At 46.7% G+C, this 25401-nt stretch overlaps 2 protein-coding genes across 6 annotated transcripts in view; one reads left to right on the forward strand and one right to left on the reverse strand.

The window, feature by feature from the left end:
* Positions 1 to 459, forward strand: part of TMDD1 (transmembrane and death domain 1) — a 1386-nt gene extending 927 nt beyond the window's left edge. The window contains exon 2 of the mRNA XM_073881850.1: positions 12 to 459. Coding sequence (XP_073737951.1) covers positions 12 to 403 — 392 coding nt within the window. The 3' untranslated portion in view covers positions 404 to 459. The remainder of the gene's footprint in view (positions 1 to 11) is intronic.
* A 753-nt stretch (positions 460 to 1212) lies between these two features.
* Positions 1213 to 25401, reverse strand: part of SCN8A (sodium voltage-gated channel alpha subunit 8) — a 176587-nt gene continuing 152398 nt past the window's right edge. For 3 of the 5 annotated variants that reach the window (XM_073881974.1, XM_073881973.1, XM_073881975.1), the window contains exons 21-27: positions 24336 to 24458; positions 18214 to 18498; positions 16290 to 16343; positions 15690 to 15827; positions 14582 to 14686; positions 11971 to 12241; positions 1213 to 7886 (exon numbers count right to left, since the gene is read on the reverse strand). In XM_073881974.1, coding sequence (XP_073738075.1) covers positions 6739 to 7886; positions 11971 to 12241; positions 14582 to 14686; positions 15690 to 15827; positions 16290 to 16343; positions 18214 to 18498; positions 24336 to 24458 — 2124 coding nt within the window. In that variant the 3' untranslated portion in view covers positions 1213 to 6738. The remainder of the gene's footprint in view (positions 7887 to 11970; positions 12242 to 14581; positions 14687 to 15689; positions 15828 to 16289; positions 16344 to 18213; positions 18499 to 24335; positions 24459 to 25401) is intronic. The other 2 variants (XM_073881976.1, XM_073881977.1) reach the window with 1 other exon arrangement.

Here is a 25401-nt window from a genome sequence, read left to right on the forward strand (position 1 = left end):
CCGCCCCGGCCCCCGCCCCGCCGCCGCGCCCCTGGCCCCGCGCCCACGCCGCGCCTGGCTGCCGGAGCCGGACTGGGACGCGCTGCAGCTGATCGTGGAGCGTCTGCCCCAGGGTCCCTACGAACGCAGCCCGGCCGGCTGGGTCGGGCCGCTGGCGCTCGGCCTCCTCACCGGCTTCGTGGGGGCGCTGGGCGCCGGGGCGCTGCTCGTCGTGCTCACGCTGTGGGTCACGGGCGGCGACGGCCCCGGCCCCGGCCCCGGCCCCGGCCCTCCCCGGCGCAGGCTGGCCCAGGCGCGCGGCGCGGGGGAGGCGAGGCCGCTCCTGTCTGCGGAGCTCGAGCCGAGGGCCCGGGCGGCTGCGCGCGGGCCGGGGCGCCCCTCACCTCAGTGCCCCCGGCTGTGAGACGGGAGCACAGCCTTGGCAGAGTGCTGCCTTCGCCCTATTATAAACGTTACCGAATACGCAAAGGAGGGAGCGAGCGTTGGTTTGTTGGAAATGGCCGCATCGCCAGCGGGGCTGCCAGCGGGAGAGGAGGGCCTCGGTGCCAGTGTCCCGGGGGTGGGAGGCAGGCCCTCCCCCTGGTCAGTTTTAGTGCCTCCTTCGCTCACAGGAGTTCTTGCATTTAGTGAGTGCTAACTGTATGCCAGGCCCTGTGCGGAGCAGTTACCTGCATTATTTGATAGAATCTTCAGAACCCAAGAAAAGCAGGTATGCTCTCCATGACATGTAAAGAAAGTGGCCACAACTAGTTAGTGGCAGAGTCAGGGTTTTGAACCCAGAGCTGCCTGAGCCGAAAGCTGAACTCCAGAGGGAATGACCTGTGACCAGTAAGGCAGCTTGATAAGATGAGTTTCTGTTTTACGCCCAGGCCCTGCTGGAGTGCGCAGGGGTGGTACAGCTAGAGGCGTCCCCACTTTCTGGGGCTGCTGCCTCCAAGCCGCTCCCCCTACTCAGGCAAGAGACAGTAAGACCTAGCCTCCCTGGAGCCCCAAACGTTTCCCACCCACCTGAGTGGCTGGGGCCCGGCCAGCCCATCTGGGGAGCTGAGCCTGGGTGAGCCCTCCGGCTCTGTCCCCTGCCACAGGGGAAGGCAGAGAGGACAGCTGTGGGGTCTGGCTGGGTGGGAGAGCTTGACTCCCCCGTCTACCCCGGGCCGAGGGGCTTTGGTGTGAGAACAATGACAGAATGACAGGCCAGTCCAAGAGGAGAGTTGAAAACAAGATTGACGTAACCCTTTATTGCAAATTCTAAAGTAAAAAGATGTACAGTACAAAGTAAAATTGAAATTTCAGACTATAAACTTCCAATCCACTTATGCATTCCCATTTCTCAAGCATTTCTGCCATTTCCGCGTAAACGGAACAGGGAACAAGTCGAGGGGGTGAGGGAAAGAGGAGATACAGCAAGGGAAAAAAAATTAAGTGTCTAGAATAATCACAAACCCCAGAAGCAAGTGAAAGGAAAGACATTTTCTCGACCTGCTGTCCTGGTGATGAGAAGCGGGGGTGGTTGGAGCAGTGCAGTTTAAAATGGCTCTCAGAATAGCAGCATTTATGGTACCATTTCGTCTTCCTTAAGTCCAAATAATACTTTGCCCTTCCCTAGTGCCTTTGCCTCTGTATCTCAAAACACTTTACAAAACATTTAGTTAAAGCCTCACAACACCCCTGTGAGGTAGGTCAGTATTATTATCCCCATTTTACAGATGAGGAAACTGAGGCACAGAGAGGTTAAGTGACTTGCCCAAGGCCACACAGCGAGCCAGTGGTTGAGCTGGGGATGGAACACAGCAGTTCTGTCCCTTTTCTGGAACCACTGGACCACGCTCCCCTTTACCTATATACATTCTTCACACACACACACACCACACGTGCACACCCGCCCACCCCACCCCACTTAGCCTCTATGTACAGCAAACAGCAGTGGGGAGCAGGGGCAGGGGGTGCCTCAGGAGCACTTTCGTGGAGGAAATCTTGGTAATCTCAGAAAGGGAATCCAAGAAAGCACAGAGCTGAGCCACAGCACAGACCCTGGGCACACCTTGGACCCCTCCCGACCCAGATTTCCTCTTCTCTCCTGATGCCCCCCTGGCTGGCTAGTTGCAGCCGATTCTTTAGGGGGTGGGGGTACCTGAAAATGAACGAAGCTTTTTGCAAAACTTTGGGCAACATCTGAGAAAAGAAAGAGGCATCGTTACAGAAGATGCCCAGGACTCAAGTCACAAAGCCATAACCCATGGCAACTCACCTCCACAGCAGGCCTGGAGGCTGGGGCCGAGGGGAGGAGGATGGGGACTGACCTACCAGCCATCTCTCTCCAGAGTGGAGCTACTGGAGCGGACCAGAGTGGGCACTTCATAATCCTCCTGAGAGTGTTCCTGGACGGGGAGACATGGCCTAGAGAGGGATGTCCCCAAAGCAGGGCAGGGTGAGGGAGGGGAGCGGTGCCCCTCTCCCCTGCACGAAGGTGAACGAGACCAGCCGTAGTCTGCTGGTGTATGTGTTGGGGTGATGGAGGGCAGGGCCCAGCATTAGCTAGAGAGTGGAGACTGCTGGGCATGGGGCTCGCCCGAGCTTTGGGGCATTAGGATAGTTTGTTTGTTTGTTTGTTTGTTTGAACATACTGGTGAAAAAGGCAGAAGTGAAGCCAGCCCGGCTGGGTTGGCTGACGTCATCTCGGGGGGCTCCGCCAGGCGGACTGGTGAAGAAGGGGTTTCATGGGCCTGGAAGCACTGGCCCGGGAGGGGGAAGAACGCCACATGCAATGGGTGAGTGGGGGGGATCTGGGTAGGGGGGAGGTGGTGGTGGGCGGGACCTTGCTTTGCTCTCCAATCTCTACTTCTCAGCCAGAACTTTGCGAGAGACCCTGATCTCTCTCCCTTCTGTTCCCCGCCTTTTCCCAAATGTGCTAAGGTCCCGATTCCCAGACCCCTCCCAGGACTCAAGAATTGGGGTAGTCAAGCAACAAACGGACACCAAGACAGGCTTCCCTTGTACAGTAAAAAGGGTCATTTTTATTTTGTTTCCTTTTGGCTTAAAGTAGTGATGTACTTTTTTTTTTTTTTTTTTTAATCATGTCTCATTTAGAGCAGTGTTGGCCTCCATGCATTCACTAACACACTAATCTTCACTAGTGGTCTTTTACAAGTTTACATTGGTTGCGGCGGAAAAGAAAAGAACTTTGGGCACTGTCGTTCCAGGGGCTCTGACTGGGAACTTCTGTTAATTTCTCCCCAGTCAACTTCTGGCGCCAAAAGTGGCTCATTTAGAGCGAGTGGGAGTAGGTCACGTTGACTCGGGACGTTTTTGCTGCTCTCACCCTCTGCTTTAAATTATGGAGTCTCCTCAGCCTAAGCAACAAGGAGGTTAAGGAAAGAAGAGGGGAAAGTGTTTTTCACACACAAACTAGCAACCGTGTCAGCGGCCGCTCAGTGGCTTTGGCCCTGCATTTTAAATTAACAGCATCACACATGTCTTTTTGCTTTTTTGTCCTTTTTTTAAAGGTGGATTGTGGAGTATAAATACTGCACCAAGGACCTGGCTACAAAAAATAAATATTTATATTATATTTATAGATCTCTATATATATATGTGCAGTGATACTGTGGTTGCTGTTGGCTTTGTTAATATTTGGCAAAGCCTTGCCACTTACCCACTCAGTGAAGGCGTACAAAAACGTCCTCACTGACTCTTTCAGTTCAATGCCTGTTAACTGCGGGTGTAAACTGCTGGTGATGGTGTCATTTACTACCAAAGAAGTGTGGAGCAGGGCGGGTGAGTGAGAGAGTGAGCGAGCGAGCGGGTGGAGGGATGGTGGGTGAGGGGAAAAGAAGGTAGGAAAAGTTAAAAAAAAAATTGGAAACATCAAATAGAGTGGGGGTGGCTTCTTCCCTATGAAGCTGGCTGATGGGGGTCAGATACCAAGGCCCATGTGTGTGTTACTGAGGAGATAGCTGTTGGGGGTCCGGGGGGTGGGAGGGAAAAGGTCAGATCTTAGAAAAATCTCATTAATATGCTCTAGTAGCTTAATGACATCACTAGCATGAGCACTTGGGGGGTACCGAGCGGGATCTTATAGCTCTGTTGCCCATCTCAAGACCTAAGAACAATTATGAAGTTTAGCCAAATCTTGCATAGAAGTGGTTAGAATTTATTGCACATTGGAACAAAAATATATATTTTTTTGTTGTTTTGGAAAAGACCATTAGCAATAAAAAATTTTTTGTCTGTCTGTCTGGTTTGGGGATGTACATTGGCTGACAGCATCTAAGTTCTAAGAAGAAAGAAAAGTATAAAAAATAAAAATAAACATGACAATGGCATAAGCCAGAAGCCATTTCCTATTTAATAAGTTAATAATTTGTATTTACAAAAAGGCATGCCAATAAAATAAAATGATATATTACAGTATTTATAATTCTCTTAAAAAGAATAGCCACACTTGTCAGCTTCTGTTTTGTGCTGTTTACGATGTAGCCTGTACATGTTACTATACATTCGTCCTAGCAGTTAGCAGGGTCACTGAGAGAAATGCTTTTCCAACCTGGTGTCAGGTGTAGTATAAAAGTTCTACGGAGGAGGCCGCAGAAGCAGGCTGACGAGAGCTGGGCAGAGTTTCTAAAGGTCCGACAAGATAGAAAGCTCTGTTTACTGCCTTGCCGTGGTTTGTTCTACGCAAAACTAGTCAGGTGGATGGTACAATTACACCAAAGTGCTTCTATTGCGGGGCAGGTTGGTGTATCTGATTATGGGGTGCTTTTAGTCCCCCTCGGTTTTATGGTTCAGGAAGAATTTGTTTTGATTTGGTTTGCATGCTCAAGTCTCTCCTCATTCCTTGTATAGACTTCCTGACACATTCAACTGCAGCATCTTGGTTTTGAGCTCTAGTCATCTGATGAGAAACCCCTGGACTAAAAACGGTCTTCCCTAGAGCGGGAGATGGAACGGAAGACACGGTGCTCCCCGCAAAGCCACCCTCCAAGGACAACGGGCAGGCCGCTAAGCAGCACAACTGGCTGAGAGGGAACTGTGCCGGCAGAAGCTGGGACGTGTTAAGAATTCAGAGTAAATCGCTTTCTCATGAGAATCAGTGCAATAAAGAAACCAAGTGGGCTTGGTTCAGAGGCGGCTCCGTCTCTACCTGGGGGCCCAGCAGTGACTATTTATTCTCTAACACACGAAAGAAACCACGGCCACAGCTCCCAGTGCTGCTGCCCTCACCCAGCTCTGTAGGTAAGGGGAGCCCCGCTTGGTGGAAAAGTGAGATGGAGGCAAAGAGGAACCATGCAGTGCGTGAGCTCGCCACAACCCCTCTGTAGAGGGGAGAGGCCCGCTGGGGAGATCTGCACCCCTCTCCAGTGGGACCCGAGCCCGGAGAAAGCCACAGTGCAGAAGGACCGGACACTGAATGAAGTGAGCACCCCAACCCCTGACCAACTGAAAGTTTGCTTTCAGTTCCCCAAACTGCCCCCTAGAGATAACGTGCCACTTTGAACAGCACTTTTATCTCTCCCCAAATAAGTGTCAGTTCTCCAGTATGAAGGCTAAACAATCATCATAAATATTGCAATACAAATGAACTTTTTTTTTGATTTTTTGTTTTTAGCCCTAGGATTTGGTTTTACAGTGACATTATTAATACAAGCCATTCGAGATCAAAGTTTCCCCATGGAAGGGACACAGAGCAGCATTAAGTAGTTCATCTTTCAAAATGTGCAACAATGGCTGTATGTTAGAGATGTCTGTTAAACATATACACACAACGGATCCATCTGCTTGTTGGGCTGGGTTTGTTTTTTTGTTGTTGGTGGTGGTGGTCAATTGGTTGGTTATGTTTCCCTACCCAGAAGGTGTATGAAAGACTTCTAAGAATTCATAAGGAATTGCAGCGGGTATGGAACTCTTACCATTTTTTTCTCCAAATACAGTGAACGGTGCAGGGCTGGGTCCTGTCCGAAGGCTGACCCAGTGCAGGGGACAGGATTGGTAGTGTCCTGTGGTGTATGGTTCTCATGCATGACTTCTGATCACGGCATGCCATCATGCAAATCATTTCTACGCATTGAACGAGCACAATGTTTGGAATCGGCCTGAGCAAGTCCTCCTCAGCCTGAAGAAACCTGATTGTTTCCCCCACCCATCTCCAGACCACGTGAAGCCCATGTGGAGAAGATGCGGTTTATGTCAAAGAAACTGACAATTGAATGACATGGGCTAGATGTGAGAGAGAGTGTGTGTGTGTGTGTGTGTGTGTGTGTGTGTGTGTGTGTGTGTGTGTGTTTTCTTTTTGCTGCTTAGCTTAACTAATGTAAGAATGCAAATATAGTTTGCATGAACAAACAGACTTTTAAAGTGATGCTTTCTGCTTCTGAGAATCACCAAAATGAAAAAATAAAATCCATTTGGCTGCAACGGAAATATGCTGGTCCCGGCAGCCTCTCCTCTGGTTTTTGTATCCTGTTGGTTTTGTCCTAAGTTGCATTGACTGATGTGGAACATGCAGTAACCACCTGCCCAAGCATTAGAAAATTGGTGAGTCCAGGGAGCAGGGTCCTTGGCCCTTGGCAGGTCACTGCTCAAGATGCAACCGTGTTACATGGTAAGCAGACTACGTTTGGTATAGATCTTCAGGTTAAAGTGTCTCCACAGCTGTTCTGCATTGATAATATTCAGGAAGTTTGTAAACAATCTTTCACTTGCAAGTTTTACATCTGTACAATATTTAATTTTTGCTTTCCTCTAACACTTGGATTCTCTGACCTCCTTTTGTCTTTTGGCCCTTTCCCTTCTTCCTTCCTCTGCCCGTTGCTGTTTCTCCTTCTCAGGTTTAGTTACACTGTCATAGGACGGGAGGGAGGCTGTAGACGGGGTGCTCTCTCTTTTCTCCCTGTGCGTGCCTCCATTCTCCAGCTTATTGGAAGTGGTCTTTTTGCAAATGAAGCCCCGCCTTGCTAGATGTCCCCGGTAGGCGCGCTGCAGGACCACTGCCGACACCTCCTCCTGCTTGCGCCGCAGGGTGGTCGTGATTGGCTCGTAAGACACTTTGGAAGGATTGGACGCCACGAACCGCTCCTCCATCTGCTGCCGGAGGATGTCTAACTCCCCGCTATCTCCCAGCACCCGCTTGGTGAAGGCAAAAAGGATGTCCAAGCAGTGGATGCGGTCTCCGCTGACCATGGGCAGGTCCATGGCAATGAGCTCGATGGTGTTGGGCTTGGGCACTCGGAGAGGGTGCTCCAAGGCATCCGCAAAGTCTGCCAGCTTACAGTACTCGATGAACTGGGTGGCATCGGGGTCAAACTTCTCCCAGATCTCATAGAAGGTCTCAAAGTCATCCTCGCTCAGAGGGTCGGCACTTTCCTCCGTGGCTACACTGAAGTTCTCCAAGATGATGGCGATGTACATGTTCACAACGATTAGGAAGGAGATGATGATGTAGCTTACAAAGAAGAAGATGCCCACTGAGGGGTTCCCGCAGTCTCCCTTGAAGCCACTCCCTGGGTGTTCCTTATCCAGACTGCAGTCAGGGGGGCGGTTTAGGATGGGCAGCAGCAGGCCATCCCAACCAGCCGAGGTTGTGATCTGAAACAGGCAGATCATGCTGTTGCCAAAGGTCTCAAAGTTGAACATGTCATCAATGCCAGCCTCGTGCTTCACATAGGCGAAATTGGACATCCCAAAGATGGAGAAGATGAACATGACCAGGAAGAGCAGAAGGCCAATGTTGAACAGAGCAGGCAAGGACATCATTAAGGCAAAGAGCAGGGTACGAATCCCTTTGGCACCTTTGATCAGACGCAAGATGCGCCCAATACGGGCCAATCGGATGACTCGGAATAGGGTTGGGGAAACAAAGTATTTCTCAATTATATCAGCCAGGAACATTCCTAAGAAGAGGACAGAAGAAGAAATGTTACTGAGATTGGAGACCCCTTTCTCTTAGGTCACCTGGCACCGGAGCCCTTAAGTTCAAAGGGCTTCATAGAATGAGCGCCTTACCATTCAATCTGAACTCTCCTGATGAAAAGAGAAAATCACATGTTTCAAACATATGGAAAAGCAGATAAAACAATAACATAGACATTTATGCACTTCACATCCAGATTTAACAGATGCAAGTATTCTACCAAATTTGCTTCCTCTCTTCAACCACAATCCTGGAGGTGGTGTAGTATTATTCCAGTTTCTTCACAATTTCACTATGGATGAATCCATAGCTATCACAGATAGATAGATAGCATCCTAGCATCCTACTACGTTGAAAGAATTATACTGTATCTTTTTAGAACAAGTTTTTTAGATCTCTAACTTAATTTTGAGACTTTGCATTATGTTTGTGAGATTGATCTCTGGTGTTAAAATAATTCTGGATTATTCATTTTCATGGTTGAACAGTATTCCATTTCATGAACAGGTCCTCATTTATCTGTTTTCCCACTCAAGAATGATTAGTTTTTCACCGTTTGGCGCATGTGTGACTTGCCGAGGTGTTACTGATTCCTTTCCGAAATGCTAGCAAATTTCCATATCCACACACAGTGAATGAGAGGGCCCGGTGCCACCCAGGAGTTCACGCCCCTGGGCTGTGGTGTCTTAGTTATTCCGCTATGCCGCTAATTTCCAAAGTATCTTCTTCCTGGCTCTGAAAAGACATTTTTGGTTTCTTATTGTGCCATGTCCCTACCCTGCCAAAGTAGCCGAGAAAACCAGAGGGATCTCTCAGGAGTGGCTTTTAACTCAGAGCTTCTAGATTTTGTGTTTAAATCCATAAATCAGAAACAGCATCAGCAGAGAAAAACGTCAAGGCGTAAGTAGGATATAAAAGTAGAGGGTGACCATGTAAATCCACAGGACTTTTTCTGTTTACATTTATCTGGGGGTCCACCTCAGCCAGCCCACTTGCCTTGAACGCTGCAGAGCAACCATGGGAGTCCAGTGAAGGGCCACAGAAGGAAGACAACACGCAAAGGTTGGGCCGTGGCAGCTGAGGGGAAGGCAAAGACACGCCCTCTGCATCAGTGCCTTCTTCTGCTGTCGAGGCCCTGATGAGACAACAGGCGCTTCCACTGACAGGAGGGATTTACTTTGAATAAGGAAATATCTTTCAACCGAAGGATTCACAGATACTGGGACAGTGAACTGCAGGAGGCTGTGCAATCTCCTTATTTGAGATTTATTTTCCCTTTTCTTAAAGAGATTTATTTATTTTTTTGAGAGAGAGAGAATCTCAAGCAGACTCCCTGCTGAGCACAGACCCTCATGCAGGGCTTGACGCGGGGCTCGATCCCACGACCCCAGAGATCATGACCTGAGTGGAGATCAAGAGTTGGATGCTTGACCAACTGAGATACTCAGGCACCCCACTGAGCTCTTTAAGCTAGGATAAAATTTTTTTTGTTTGTTTGTTTTGTTTCCCTCCTCTAAGACTCAAAGAGGTGTCTAACTGGAGACATATCAGAGTAACAGCAACCATTTTGGGCTTACACTCCCCCATCCATTCCTTCATAAAGCTGTCTTTGTGATCAGTCAAGCTCATTATGCGTGACTCTTTATCAACATAGGACAAAAATCTTAACTTTCAGAAAGGGATGAGATGCAGTAAGTTCAGAGAGTAGGCTGGACAGCCTCTTGGAGCATCTTCTGGAGCTAGAATTCCATAGAGTATTTGAAGTTTCAAAAAAAAAAAAAACAAAAATGTCTACCTTAGCCAGGACCCAAGATGAATTCTCAGCTCTCTTCTTCTTACATCTCAATTAAGTCATAACCAGTGACCATAAGAAGTAAGGTAGTATCTGGAATACTGCATTCCATGTCTGGTGGGCAAGTAAGGCTTCAGAGAGAAGGTGCCAGAGTAAGGTTTTGTTTGATGAACATGTATTTGTTCCCAGAGAAAAGGGGAGAAAGATGGGTAGACAGCACTCCAGGGAGCAGGAACACCATTTAAAGGGTCCTCTAGGAGGTCCCAGAGCTAATTACCCTAACTCCTCTTAATTTAAAAAGATAATTTCTTGGGACGCCTGGATGGCTCAGTCGGTTAGGCGTCTGCCTTCAGCTCAGGTCATGATCCCAGGGTCTTGGGATCAAGTCTTGCATCGGGCTCCTTGCTCAGTGGGGAGCCTGCTTCTCCCTCTACCTGTTGCTCCCCCTGCTTGTGCTCTCTCTCTCTCTTTCTCTCTCTGACAAATAAATAAAATCTTAAAAAAATAAAAAGATAATTTCTATACTTTTGTTTCTGAACAAATGAATGATATTTAATAAAAATCCTAATCACCAAAAGTAAAATTATTCTTTCTCTGTATTTTTGAGTACCATCTGAGAATAGGGGGCATGGTGGGGCGCCTGGGTGGCTCAGTCATTAAACGTCTGCCTTCGGCTCAGGTCATGATCCCAGGGTCCTGGGATCGAGTCCCACATCGGGCTCCCTGCTCAGCGGGAAGCCTGCTTCTCCCTCTCCCACTTCCCCTGCTTGTGTTCCTGCTCTCGCTGTCTCTCTCTGTCCAATAAATAAATAAAATCTTTAAAAAAAAATAAAAATAAAAAAAAAAGAGAGAGAATAGAGGGCATGGTTTGGTTTGTGGGTTTTCCAGCCCACTCAATGATAGGTGGGCAGAAAACATTCAAGAACAGTGGACAAGGCAACACTGTCCAAAGTGTGTTTTGTGGGAGGTTAGGAGTATGGATTTGAGTCCCAGGGCTGGGCTTGAACCCCTGCTCACTTGCTCACCAGCCTCATGTCTTGGTCACTGCTCTGTGCCTCAGTTCCTTGTGATACTTAAATGGTCGTTGTGAGGACTGTAGGAATTATAACTAGAGTAAAGCACTTAGAATGGTGACTGGCGCACAGTATGTTTCAGTAAAACATGAGATACCATTCTTATTACTTGAAAAAAGGGTGTTGTGATCAAAATAAAGGTAGCATGGTGAGTTCAACCATTCTTTACTGTAGGACTTTCAAGAACTTTCTATAGGCTAATGTGCTCTGCGACTCTCCACAGGGAAACTCCATGTACAGTGTTGCCCAAAGGAATTTTCTTGGGGGGAGATATATGCGATCAGTGCTCAATATATCAACACACTTACGGATGTGCTGCTCCCGCGGACAGAACTGGAAAACCAGAAACTAACCCTGACCAAGGGGAGGGCCAGCTGCCTTCGGTCACCTCCAGTCACCACCTTGCTCAGCCAGCCTGGCCACTGGCTCCGGGGCTGGTTCCCGCGGGCCTTGGGCACTCTCCCTCTGCCAGCCTACGTCAGTTAAACCTACCTGGAACCAAGCCAGTGTCTCATTATTTGAGATGCCTTTTAGGAAGGCAAGGAAACGTTCTGGGAGGCCGATTGATAGGCCAGCATTTCCTCTGCCTCCCATGCCGTTTGGTTGAAGCAAAATGTCACACGGTTGCCGTTAAGATCCAACCTGAGTTCTGCCTCTGCCACCTCCTAGGTGGGTGATCTTGGACATACAGAAGATTAAAAAAGAGCTGCTTCCCGGGCTGTCATAAGGATCCAGTTGAGATCATGCCAGTGAAGAACTATGCCTGGCACACAGTAAAACCTCAGTAAAACGAGCCCTGGCGGTCCCCACCAGAATGTTCTCAGACCATTTTCATTATCATCCAACCTAGCAACCTCCTACCACTCCTTTTTCCACATTATACTGCTACCGCAGCCATAATTGTTTTTACCTTCCCTGTTAACTTTAAACTCCTTGAAAAAAAAAGAGTCAAATCTCTATCATTTCCCCCTCTTCAACCAGGGAATTTATCATCCAAGACGACTATGAACACTCAGGAGAAATCACTGACCACGTGACCTACTGCACGGGCCCCCAAGATGACTTAGAGATGCACGCGGGCTTTGGCCATGAGAGTCCCGGGCCTGCACTTGACACCCGTGAAGTGGCCGCTGTCCCAGAAGTCCCATGCTCAAGGCCAGTCAGGTGCCCTGCATCTCCCCCCCGCTCGCCCCACTTACCCACAATGGAGAGGATGACTACCACGAAGTCAAAGATGTTCCAGCCAATGGTGAAGTAGTAGTGCCTCAAGGCAAACATTTTGAGCACACACTCACAGGTGAAAAAGATGACGAAGACCAGGTTAATCCAGTAGAGAATGTTTTCCATCTGCTTGCTCTGCGTATCTGTCTCCACCATCATTGTCACCATGTTAAGGCAGATGAGCATCATGATAACGATATCAAAGGCTTGTTGAGTGACAAAATCAAAGATGATACCTTGGATTTTGTTCTGGGGGGTGGGTGGGAAGGGGAGGAAAGACACAAGAGCATTCATGAGAGCCTCTCCGAGCGGACCGTGGAAGTTGCCATCACCTTTCTTTTCTGTAACCCTGGCCAGCCCCCTATGCTGCTGCTCTGGCAGAATGTCAGGAGCATGGGCAGACCCCGACTTCAGTGTCACCTCCCCAGGTTTTCTAACACGGCCACGCTTCTGTGTCTATGCCATCACATGCTTCTGGAGGTCTTCCTGGCTCGCCAGCTGCTCCGGTTCAGCCTCGTGTGCTGGCCATGTCCACCTTGCCCTCACCTCTTCTCTCTGCACTGTCTCCCCCGGAGAGCTCATCTATTCCTACTGCATACACAGTATCTATGTACTTAGGTTTCTCAAGTTCCTTCCTCTGAATTCCCGTGTTGCTTTCTCAACATCTCTCCTTGTTGACCCATAAACATCTCAAACCTAACAAGTCCCCCCCTGCCTTTCACCCAACGCGCTCTCCTCCCATCTCAATAGTCCACCCAGTCCCCAAGCCAGAAACCTGAGGGTCACCCTCGTCGCCTTCCTCTCCCTTGTCCGCCACATGCCCAGCCGGTCCCACTGATTCTTCTGAATTCACCCACTTTATCCCACTTCTGTTGGCCCTACTCTAGCCCAAGCACTGCCAGCTTCTATCTGGACTTCTGGAAGAGTCTCCTAACTAATGTCCCTGCTTCCTCTCTTCCCCACATCCAGTGTAGTCTCCACAGAGTAGCAAGTGTGATTATTTAAAAACATAAATGGGTCACATCCCACTCCTACTTAAAACCTTTCAACAGTTTCTCATTGGGCTTGCAACAAAATTCTTCTTGCTAGCCTGATTTAGAGATGCCTCGCATGGTCTAATCCAGCTCATCTCATGCTCCTTCCTCTAGCCCGCCACCACCGGCAACACTGATGCTTTCTGCTTTTACAACCTCATTTGCTTTTCTAGGATCTTCTCCCCCAGAACTCTGGCTCCTTCTCATCTACCCAAGTAGACCCTCCCTAGTGAGGCTTCCTCTAACTACTCTATTGAAGTCGATCCCCTGCCCCAAGCCTCCCTATTCTCTGTCAGGCTCTCTCTAGTTGTTTTTTCTCACAACGCTCCACATTATATAGTGGCGGTTTGCTTATTTTATTATCTCTATCCCCCCTGTATCATAAGTACCTCATAATTCAGACACAACAGTGGGTCTAGTAGGAGATCTATAACTATTTGCTGAATGAGTGCTGATCACTCTTTATTAATGTCTCCTGCCACATTAAGTTTCCGTATTTTAGAGTAGAAGAAAATACATTCAGGTTCCTGCATGCAAAGGACTGAACAGAACTTCAGAAATGTTAACCCTCTCCATTCTCCTTAGTCTCGTTTCCATCACAAAATGGAAGCTCTAAACTCAAGGAAATACCAAAAATGTTCTCTTTCTTAAGATCGCTCTGATTTTTTTTTTTTTAAAGAATCTAGGCGCTCAAGTTGGTGCTTATTTTGAGGATCACTTTCACTTGCTGGTTTTCCAACTGTTCTGCGGGGCCTGAGGGCTTCCTCTCAGAAGTTGGTGAGGCGGGTATGCCAGGCCCAGGGGGTAGCACTAAGTAGGGAAAAACCCATTCTTGGTTCAAAGTAGCTCTATTTTTTTATTTTTACAAATTAGACTGCCAGGTGAGTGTTTAAGAGTTATGCTGTTTTTAAATAAAAAGTTACTTTAAATGAAAGTTAGAGAAGATGGAACTTTGAGCCTGGGGGTTATGTCCCACTCCTCTGGGTATATGGCTTTGGGAGCAGAGCATCTCCTCTGAAGCTAGAGGGCAAGCACCAACAGGAGGGCAAAGCAAAATCCCAGTGCTCAAATCTGTTTTACAAAAGGCTCCGCTCAAGACAGAAAATCAGGACATCAGACTTCTAGTTTTACCCTCTTCTGCTCCCACAGATATCTTGCAAAGACTTGCTTGCTGGGTAGAGAGCTGAGAAGACAGTGGCCACATCCTATCTTGCACTGGTAGGAAAGAGACCAGCTTTCATTTTTACTTTCCTTTGTTAATTTTTTAGTGGTCTCTTAAAACATCTTTCTACCAGTGCCAGAGCCAATGTGGTTATAACAGGCTGATTCTCTGCTGCTGCCCAAGGAAGTCTCAGAGGAAAGGTCAAGCACAAATATAAAAGCCATCCCATACCTCAGTCCCTGTTCTGCTGTCTTCCCCAGAGCCTCTGAATGGGGCAGCTGGGAGAGGATCAGAGGGCACAGGCAGCCGATCACTTACTTTTCTTTCCTTGGCAATAACCCTACCAGTGTCTTTACCATATGGGGTCTCACTCTGCCCTCAGCCTGCACTCACCAGGGGGCGGGGAATGGGTTTCTGTGGTTTCTTTGAGCCCAGCTTTTTCATGGCATTGTAGTACTTCTTCTGTTCTTCGGTCATGAAGATGTCCTGACCTCCAAAGTAAAGGAAGAAAGAAGAGAGCGAGCAATTACAATAGGCTCTCACATGCTATGGTTTGGACGTAAGGTTCAACCCTAAGAACTGAGGGGGGACTGACCCCCTTATCTTTCCAGAAGTCAGTTAAGCTAATAGTTGCCCCATAATGAGGTCAACCTGGGACAACTATTCTAATTCAAAGAAACACCAGCCTTTGTCTTCAGCTTGGAATTCCTGAGGTCTGCCAGTGGCTAGGCACAAAGGAAATGGGCTACCCCTCTGTGGGCCCTCAGGGAAGGGTACACTTGAGAGCATCAGTTGCATCTCACTGGTTCACACATGTTTTTGGACCTGCTTTCCTGATAAAATTCTAAAGAATAATATTTTTAAACGAAAGGATTTTCAAGTCCTGGTTATTGGTCCATTTATTTCCAACAATATTAAAAATTCAGAAATCCTGGTGCAAGAAAACAACACAGGGAGTTCCTTGACACAGACTTGACTTCTAAAATGGATGACAAGAGTGAGTGCTTCAGTCTGTTTGGGAAAAATTGTTAACTGTCTGGAACAAGTGAGGAAGTGAACTTTCCAAGGATGGATTTTCAAATCCCAGTTTGCTAGTGGTGCCCAGGGAATCCCATTGGTAATGACAAGTCTAGACACTTTCTACTTCTTGCTACAGTTATTCAGTTGCTGCTTTCCTTCTCACCCCTGTCACCAGACCCTCTCTGACTCTGACTCCCTCTGGCAAGATGCCAAACCCAGCAAAGACCTCAAGAATTGCTAGTACATTTGGTACTAGTAAATTGCTAGTTTGGCCTAGGAAATGTGGTAAACCACATACTGTGCAATCCAGCCCCTCACAGAAAGAGCTGGGTGGCGCTAATGTATAATGGGGCCAGGGCCACAGTGAGGTGATAATATGGATTTTAGAGAGAGAGAGGCATTTTCTTTCTAGAGATAGGGACAGAAGTGCCTCTCATCTGAGCTAAGCTCTGGCCGCTGGCAGTGAGGGGACGAGACCTATCTTTTTCTTTTGTTGATTGAAGTTATCAATGATGACGCCAATGAACAGGTTCAGGGTGAAGAAGGAGCCGAAGATGATGAAGATGACAAAGTAGATGTACATGTAGATGTTGTCCTCATACTTAGGCTGCTCGTCAGGCTGTCAAAGGATAAGAGAGAAAAGAAGAGAATCAGCTCCTAGCATGGGAGGAGGCGGGCCATTCTGACATGCCATGGCCACCAGCCATAACTGACCACTGGAGCTGCTGCGCAAGCTGGGGTGAGGGCGCTCTACGTTCTCTCTGCCCCGCCCTGCCCTGCCACTTAACTTAGGTGGAGAATATGCAAATGCCGAGGCCAGGGGGAGGGGAGGGCTGTAGGCTAGGAGCCACACTTCTGTCAGCAGTACTGAAGAGGAGATGGCTCCACTGGGTAAAACTCAACGGCCTAATCATCCGGAGCCAGTGTAAGAGAGCGATGACTGACTGAGAGGAGGAAAGTGAGCTATAATCAATCAAACAAGCAATACATGTCCTAACCCCCTCTTTCTTGATAAGCGCCGCCATGCTGCTTGCTTTCTAGCCATCTAAGAAGGTTGTGGTTTCGCCAGGTGTATCCTTACCTTTCGGGAATCTACAGCTGCATACATGATGTCCATCCAGCCTTTGAAGGTTGCCTGGCAAACAGAGTCAGTCATTAGACTGTGCCTGTTACGGGGTGGGCGGGGGTCTAGACAGGGGTCACAGAGGCCAGGCTCAGGTTCAACGTGAACACAAGACAGAGTTTGGGCATGGCCTCATATGGACACAGAATTTTCTGTTAGTTAATACAGGTCCCGAGGGAGCTTTGACTAAGTCCCTGAAAATAACTCCAAAGTTTGGCAGAGAAACATGTTGACAGTGGTAACTGGATCAATTCTCTCACAAAAGGTCTTTAAAATGGGTCTGAGAAGGTTTCCTAAAGCTAGGGCAAACTCATATTTACGAATGAGTGGCAGGAATCTATTGAGGTACTGAGAACTTAGCCTACCACTGACAAGTCATTTTTTTACAGTGGTGTTAAATAAGCAATGGGGGTCTGAAAATTTCTAAGTTGCAGTTAAAAAAAAAACAAAAACAAAAGCAACGCAAGGCCAGAACTTTCCCCCTACTACTTTCTGCATTTAGCCTATGTCAGTGGCAATCCTGGCTTCATCCCAGGCAGTCCTTCCTAACTGCACTCTCTTTCCATCTACTATACCTCGTCTGATTTTGGAAACAAATACGGGTTAGCAATTCAGTGTTCTCTGTTTTCTTTTTGTCCCATTTGTTTTATTTGTTCAACCAGACTCAAAGTTTTTTTCAGGGCATGGGTGGTTCTTCATTCATCAGACGGCCCTAGTAGTGCCAAGCACAGCACCTTGCACAAGATGGGGACTCTGAATACAATGCCTAATTGGCTGACTGATGTGCTTTGGTCTCCTGGAGCTGCTCCAATTCGGATTCAATTTGTGGGTCCAATTTCCCCAACTGGGATAAAAGAACAAAAGACTCTGGAGTAGGATAAAGCTCATTCTATTAACTTTGGCTCCTAATACTAGCTGACAGTAAGTGCTTACTATCTGTAAGGTCAAGTTGAAAGTTTCACCTGCATTACAGCATTCAATCCTCCCAACGACTCTACGATGTAGGCACAGTTCTAACATAGTAACAAAAATACCTAATAGCAAAAGACTATTAATTAAGCACTGCTCTGTGCCAGGCATTGTTCTAAGAAATTTTAATGAATCATCATGAATCCTCTTAACAACAGTGCAAGGTATTACTACCGACTTTTAACAGATGAAGAAACAGACTTGGGGAAGTTGAATAATTTGTCCAAGTTTACATATGCAATAAACATCAGAGTGTGGCTCAAACCTACAACTGTCTGACTCCAAATCTTAAGAGGTTTCATTGCATCATCCTGTCTCATGAAACAGTCCAAAAAATTGGTGAGAGTGGAAGAGAAAACTAAGACATGAGGGTACACTACATAATTAAAATAAATCCTTTCTTACTGCAATATATTAATTTGAGACCTTTCTCTGGGGTTGGGCTGACATGAGTGGCAGCATCCTAGCACTGTCATATTCTTTTCTTTAGTTCACTTAGTGTAGCTGTTATATAGGATTATTCTGCTGAATCAAAATTCCCATTTTTTTTGGTGGGGGTGGTGTCTATGCACTTACTTTCTTTTTTTTGCCCCCCACCCCTTCTCCCTAAATACATACTTTGTCCTGGAGAGAGAAGGTGGTCTCTCTGCAGCTTTCTTATGCTGCAGGAATCTATTTGTTGCTGAGCAGAACTCTGCTCCTGAGCCCAGTGAGAGATCCCCTTTGAGTGAGGTCTTGGAGAATTCAGAAGTTCTCAGGAAAGGTGTCTCCCTGGAACTGGTTTGGGAAAGGACATTGTTCTCTGACCTACTAGGAGTAATTCTGATGCTGGATGCAGGAATGAGAAGGAACCAAATGCGATTTTTGCCAGCTGTCTGGGCGTCACGGGACTGGCCAAAACAGCAATGCTTACCACTTGAAGAAGAGCCAGGTAGCCTGCCCCAACGTTGTCAAAGTTGATCTTCACATTCTTCCACCTGATTTCTGTGTTGTTCCCCTCCATGAGCTTTTCACACTCAGTTTTATTGTTGACATCTTCAATATCAAATCGGATTTCAGAAGTCTCATTAAAGCAGTAGTGATACTTTCCCGCAAACAGGTTAACTCCCATGATGCTGAAAATCAGCCAGAAGATGAGACACACCAGCAGCACATTCATGATGGAGGGGATGGCGCCCACCAAGGCATTCACCACCACCTGCATTGGAAGGGGGAGGTTGCTGAGTGTTGGGAGGAAGTATGGGCAAGCATACTCTTTTGATTTCCAGGAGGGGAATGATACTGTGTGGCTTGTTCTGACTATATAAAAATGTTGTGTCCCCTTTGGAATTAGGGTGGCTGGACAGATCCACAAGTAGGACCAAAATTTTCTAAATCTCTAAAGTATATTTTGAGGAATACTAGTAAATTCCATATTTATTTCATCTAACACGAATTTCCCTGCCCCAGTTGACCTAGGTCTTCTCTCCCAGGCTCCAACCTGGGACTGAAAAAATTATTTCTTAGTCTAGTCTCCCTCCTTGCCAACTCATAAAATATGTCCCCATGGGGGAAATCTGATTTCAAGCTCACCAGTTGCCTTTCAACAGACATTCCCCCTCTGCAAAACAAGGTAGGATTGTTCAAAATCACAGAGAACTACCCTTTGGGGTTAGCAGGGAATCAGTCAATGGTACACAAAGTCTCTTTTATGCAAGGCCAGTTATCTTATTTCAGGCAATAGCTGAGCATGCATATTTTGCAGGCTCAAGAGAAAAAAAAAAGCTATATTCCCTCTACCAAACGGAATAAAATAAAATCTGAACAGATGTATTTTTCACTCAAGGTTCATTATTCTTCTTAAGCCTTTTTTTTTTTTTTTTCCTGACTTTGTAGGCTTCTGAATCTAAGAGTCGCCCCTGTTTGGCTAATGCTGATTAATGTCTCTCTGCTCAATCCAGGGCTGGACTCGACTCTTCACAATGTATCAGAAATAGGAATGACTTACGTTTTCTGGAGAGTTCTGAGTTAGATCAATGTTCTTGAAACCCCCAAACTGGCATATTGTTAAAAATCACTGACTGCAGTAAGGCTCAGGAATGAAAAAAATGCAAAGGGAAAAAAACCCTTCAGGAATCAAAGTTTCTGGGTTGTTTTTAACTTTGATTTTGATTCACACTATAGGTGAGAGTAGCTAGACAACACTTCCACTGTGGCAGCAATTTTCACTAGAGGAGTTCAAAGGGCTTATAAAAATAGCATTTCAGGGCAGGGGGTGGGGCAGAAAATAAAGCTGGTGTTCATTCTGCCCTGATTCTCACTTGCTGTTGTCTTAAGCGGGACTGCTAAGGCCCAGAGAGGTGACCCTAAGGTGGGAAGAATGTGTCTTCCTTTTTCTAAATATCCTAGGAAAATTAAAATGGAGTTAAAATAAAAATAATGGCTATAAACACAGCTTTCTAATGTTTTGTCAGAAGGAGGTGAGAAGTATCACCGTGTTCTGGCCTCAATTTTTCAGTGCAGGGAAGAGGCAGGACATACACACTGCATAGGCACAGCATCAAAAGGGCCCACAGGGCTGTGCTGTGGAAGGAACACCAGGGGGCAGCTCTGGGCTCTGTTTGAGCCCAACTTGACTTGGGGTTGGATTTTCCTTATCTTCCGTTCTCGCCTTAGACTGCGGTGTCGCTGGTTGGAACGCGGGGCTGGGAAGAGCTGTTCTGTCCTATATAGAAAAGGCAATGATATTCTGCTAAGGAGTCACTCTTCTTTAGATTAAAATATTAGTTTGGTGTTTCTCCAATTCACATATGAAGGCCTTTAGATTGAGAGGTAGTTATTTCTTAATTCTTAGACCAAGAAATCTCCTCTAGATTTAATAACTCTGTCATTAGTGTAAAATGATTATCCTTTAACTGTTTATTACTTTGAGGGAGGAAAGCCAGAATATCTGAAATCTAGAAAATCCTCCATGTTATTTTGGAGAATGATTGATTGATTAATTGATGTTACCAAATTTGTCAGGTGATCAGATTTGAATTTTACCTCCTCATTCTACAATTGCTCACCCCTTGGTGGAGCACCAGAAAGCAATGAAATATGCAAAAGAACAGGCAAAAAGAGGATGATCCACAAATGGAGTAATCACTTCTCGGACAGTAAGAGAGTCGATTATCAAAATTCAAAAGCTCAAGTCTATGTGACAGCATTTTGCAGCAGAGCTTAGGTGAGAGATCATGACCTTCTATTAGACCATCACAAGTGTGCAATACGGAAGTAGACCCCAAAAGATTTCAAACCTAGAAATGCTTCTTTTTATCTCAGTTCAGAATCTACCTCCTCTAGGAACGCTTCTGACTATCTCAACCCGGTCTAACCTGCCTTGCACAGTGTTACACGTTACAGTTAAATATGGGGTAAGATTTATAGCAGGGAAGAATAATTAGCTCATTAACTAAGTGACCTCTTCCCACTTTTATACCATAGATCTGATCAAAAGAATCAAGACACGAAAGTATTTACTGAACCTTGTTCTATGTAGGACATAAAATCCTATAAAATCCAACGTACTTATATGATATAAATATACTTTTGATTAAGTATAACCAAAGAAAAACTTCTTCACTTAGCTTTATGAATAAAAGAGTAAACAGTTGATGAAATTTACTAATAATTTTTCCTGGCTGTAGACATGAGCTAATAATGAAAGTTGTTTAACTGTGCTCCATATATAATTGTCGTCGTGCTGATATTCTCAGTGACCAAAGGGCAAGAAGCACTCTCGCACTACAGGTAAGTGCAAATGGCAATTCAAGTTTCCATAGGCAGTCACTTCGTGAATTGGTCCCTGATAACTCAAATTATTCTACATTGTCTTTGTTATGATAAAAATTCATTGTTCAAAACTAGGTATAGAAATATTACTAAAACTTGGGTCTAGCAATCTATGAAGTTACTGTTTTCAATGGACATTTATACTTAATGATTGCTTCAAATCTACTTAACTGATGAAGAAATTCCAATGGATATTAATTCTTAGAGCATTGTTGTCTTCTCATAATGTCTAGAACATTACCATTCATTAAATGCTATAAAGTCTGTCAAATAGTTTTTAATATCTGGCAGAGGGAACATGGCTTTAATGGACAACTATGTACTGACAATCAACAAAAAGGCATGCATGTTTCATAGCATTATATAACCTCAACAATTTAATAGCACAGCAAAATCTCTTCAATGAAGATTACTATGGAGGAGAGAAAAGCAAAGAACTACATTAAGTGTTCCTTTGTCAATAGCATGAGTGTTTTGATTTTCTGGTGTTTGGTTTGAGGAAGGAGAGAGGAAGAACTGAAGTCAGTGTCCCAGGACGGGCTGGGGCCCTATGTTCCCTCCCAAACGGAGGTCTGAGCCCACCATTGGAGCAGCACAGTGACAGTTGAGCCCACCTGCATTGATGGTATTCAGGTTATGAAGAGTTCTTATCGAACATTTTCTAAGGGTAATCGCTCAGTGTCGGTGTATGTAAGAACCCATACCAAAAAATAGAAAACATATGGCCCTGTAGGACAGTAGCCTTCAAAGAAAATGTATATACCTGATCCTGTTTATCGCTGGGAAGCTGACTGTTAGCTCAGGCAGACTCAGTCTTTTCTTCCTGCAGTTACTCTTTCACAGAGCGGCTGGGAAACTGCAGGACAGGCTGGGCCCTGAGCCCTCTCCCCTGCCCAACCAGAAGTGGCCAGTTCTGCTGGCTGACTGGAGCCAACCAAACCAAGGGACACTCCTCTACCAGAGCTTCCCTTGCTGAACACTCATTGTTTGAAATCCTGGCTTTCAGTTCAAACTGGTTTTCGCTCATAGTACCTTAGCTGAAAAAAACCTTCATGTAGAGGTTTCACTTTCTCATGCTTTTTCAGAGAAAACTTTCTGCTGGTTCTGATCACGGCTTCTGGTCCCTAAATTACTTGAAATTTGGCAACTAGAAGTTTTGGGGGAATGGAAACTGGGAGTCCAAGGAAAGGTGGGGACAGGGGGAGGGGCTGAAGGGAAGAGGTGTGGCCACCCAAAGGGCCCCTGGGTCCAGGTGACTCAAATAACCTCCTCCTGAGCAAGCTGGCCCCAGCTGGTCATCAGGGACGACTTCTGCCACGGGCGAGGCCTGGCAGTAATGAGCATCTGGGTGGAGAAAGTTAGTAGCAAGTGTCAGCTGGGCATTTTTTCTTGGGCTTTCTTCAGGTATTACCAGTGTGGCTTTAGGAGGTCCAGGATCACTGGCACCGGCTGAGGAGGAGCACAGGCTGCTGAGGTGGCTACAGTGTGCCCAGTACGGTCTTCAACAGCCTTCCTTTACTCCTCAGTGTTTCAGTCGCCAACACCAATTATCAACGCTCTAAACAGAACTGACAGGACTTATGAAAAGAGTTTCACCAGCCCTTGCTGAAAACAGTGGGAAAGCAGGGGAGGAGGGGAGGGCACGGTAGTCCCGGGTCTAATGACCCGGAACACGGAGTCGTCCGCAGTATACGCTCTCTCTCCCTCACTCTGGCCGGCGCCTTCCGGTGACCTCACTGTGCACGTTCTGAAATCTCTCTTCTTTCTGGGAGAAAGACTTAGACTCCCAAGTTTTGCTTTGTTTCTTAAACTGGAAGAAGTCTGTGTTGCCGTGGACCTGACCTTCCTGCGGACGGTTTCGGGCGGGTTGTGGAAAGCTTACATGCAGTAAACCGAACCGTGACTGTGCTACAGAAAAGACACAATTGGTGGCGAAAAGCATTTGTCTGAAGAAACTAACAAAACACAGTTCCCGAGGCGCAGTGACGTCCTCACCCTCCTGTACAACCGTGGGGAGTTCTGTGGAGCAGTGGCCAGGGGGCGCAGATGAGGAGTGGGTGACGCGGCACTGGCCTCGTACCTAGTCTCTCCAGTCGGCCTTTCTTCCTGGGGACCACTGGAACCATTTAATTTTTATTCCTACATTCTGATATTTGCACATTTAAAAACATAGCCTCTGGTTTGCTCTCCTGCATGTATTCCACATCTGAATGGAAACGAGTTTTCTTGGTCTCGTTAAGTATAACAGACCTCTCTCTGTTACCACAGGACAACGATTACCACTAAAAGCCAGTTGCCCACTTGATTTTAGGAAATTGACTTTTCAGCATGTGTGTGTGTGCACACGCGCATGCACACACATGCACATTTTTTTTTTTTAACCAAGAGAGACAGCAAAAGGGCACCAAAAGAGGGAGACTTGTTTCGAAGTTGGCAGGGTGACAGCACCTTGCCCTGTTTGGATTTGGGTGGAGTATCACCAAAGCAGGAATAGCAGGTGTCAAGAAATTTCAGGAGAACTAGCTGAGAAGTCATCTGGCGTCATACCTGATTGTTATTTTGATGGTGTCAGGATAGGGGACCATATAGCGTGGGCAGAGGGGTGGGGGGTGAGGAGGAAAGCTTTGCTATCAGACAGAGAGGCTGCCAGTCCTTATGGGACTGGGCTGAGAACAACAAGGTGCAATAAGAGGAATCAGAATAGAAAGAAAAGCATTTCTTTTCCCAGGGCCATGCCAAATTCTAATCCATTCCCAATTCCAGGCCTGCCATCATGTCTTTCAGCTGCTTTCTCAGTGACGGCAAGGCCACAGTCCCCACCTGGCTGATGCCCCTCTATGGCACTCGCCCTGCCTGCGGCCTCTGCTTTTCAGTGGGTCTGTGGGTTACAATTCCCCTTCTTTGCACCTGGTGATTCTCCCTATTAAATCAACAGCCCAGAAAGCCGCCCCGAGTGCTAGAGGTAAGCCAGGCCAAATGAGAATAGCCAGCGTTAACATGTTCTGCGATGGCACGCTGTTGGGGTGGGGCCCATATTAATGTGATGAGGCAGCTTGATGCGACCCCCTCGCACGGGGCAGGTGCGGGGAGAGAGTGGAGGATCAAATCAGCAGCTGCATCACAGATCGTGTCTGAATGATCTTCCCACCGTGTGATCAGTTCTAGCATGCGTAAACAGTTTCCATCGGCATGCAGAAGGATCAGCTGCTCTTAGTATCTTACCCTCATCCCTTCAAATCGTGATAAGGCTCTTAAGGGTCTCAAAGCTCTTAGGGTCCTAAGGGACTTTATGGCACCTAGTTCCGAGTAGCCCAGGGCATTAGCTATAAGGCTGACTAAAGAGACCTACACGGAAACAGAAGAGAAAAACAAAAACAAAAAAGGAAACAAAACAAAACAAAGAAAAACAAGAAAAGAGGTTCCAGAGTGTTAGAATAAAGCCCCTAGCACTGATTACACAGATTGGGCCCCCCAGGGAGAGAGAGTGGGTAACACCAGCTGCCTACTTCAACTTGGACTCAAACGACCTGAAAGGAAAGGAGGTTGAGAGGCAGAAGAAAAAACACAGGGGGGAGGAGGAAATCGAGAGGAGGCGGTAGAACATACATACAGGTTGGCAAAGGGGAGAGGCTGAAGGGAGAGGGGGAATGAGGACGTTCCAGTGGAAGGAGAGGAGCCTGAACAGATGACAAAAACCTTACCCTCGCCCTTTACAGCCTCTGCAGCTCCCAGAAGTTGCCATTAAATTAAGCCAGACAAATTTAATGGTACCTATGGAAAAGAATACAGATAAATACACACACTCCACACAAGCTGCCCCCTCCTCAGCTCATTCACCATGGATTTCCAACAGGGACAAGCTCTCTTGCTCCTGGTTGACAAGAAACCATTTGCTGGAGAATGTGACGAGTTACTACATCAACAAAGGAAACGTATCCAGTAGGTGCCACAGCTGGCTTTGCAGTTCCCGAGAAGGCAAGAACCAAAGGAAGCAATTTCTAGACAGAGTTTTGGCTCCACAAGAACTCCCTTAAGCAATTCTTCCATCTCTCACTTTCAACTATAATAATCCTTCTGTCCTTGAACTACCACCATGACTCCTTCATGAGAACTTGGGTGGGTCTGAAAACTGAACCCATATTTCTCCTTATCATCCCCATTCTTTCTCTCCATAACGGCTCAAAATGAACCGGCCTCAGGTCTGTCCCTTCCTGGACCATCTTCTACTCTCATTGTTAGAAAAACAGCTGGAAGGATTCTTAGAAAAATTTTAGAAATTTTATTCACA

This window comes from Callorhinus ursinus, unplaced genomic scaffold (assembly GCF_003265705.2).
Source record: "Callorhinus ursinus isolate GAN/ISIS: 27379988/994484 unplaced genomic scaffold, GSC_fseal_2.0 scaffold44, whole genome shotgun sequence".
Taxonomy (NCBI): Eukaryota; Metazoa; Chordata; class Mammalia; order Carnivora; family Otariidae; genus Callorhinus; species Callorhinus ursinus.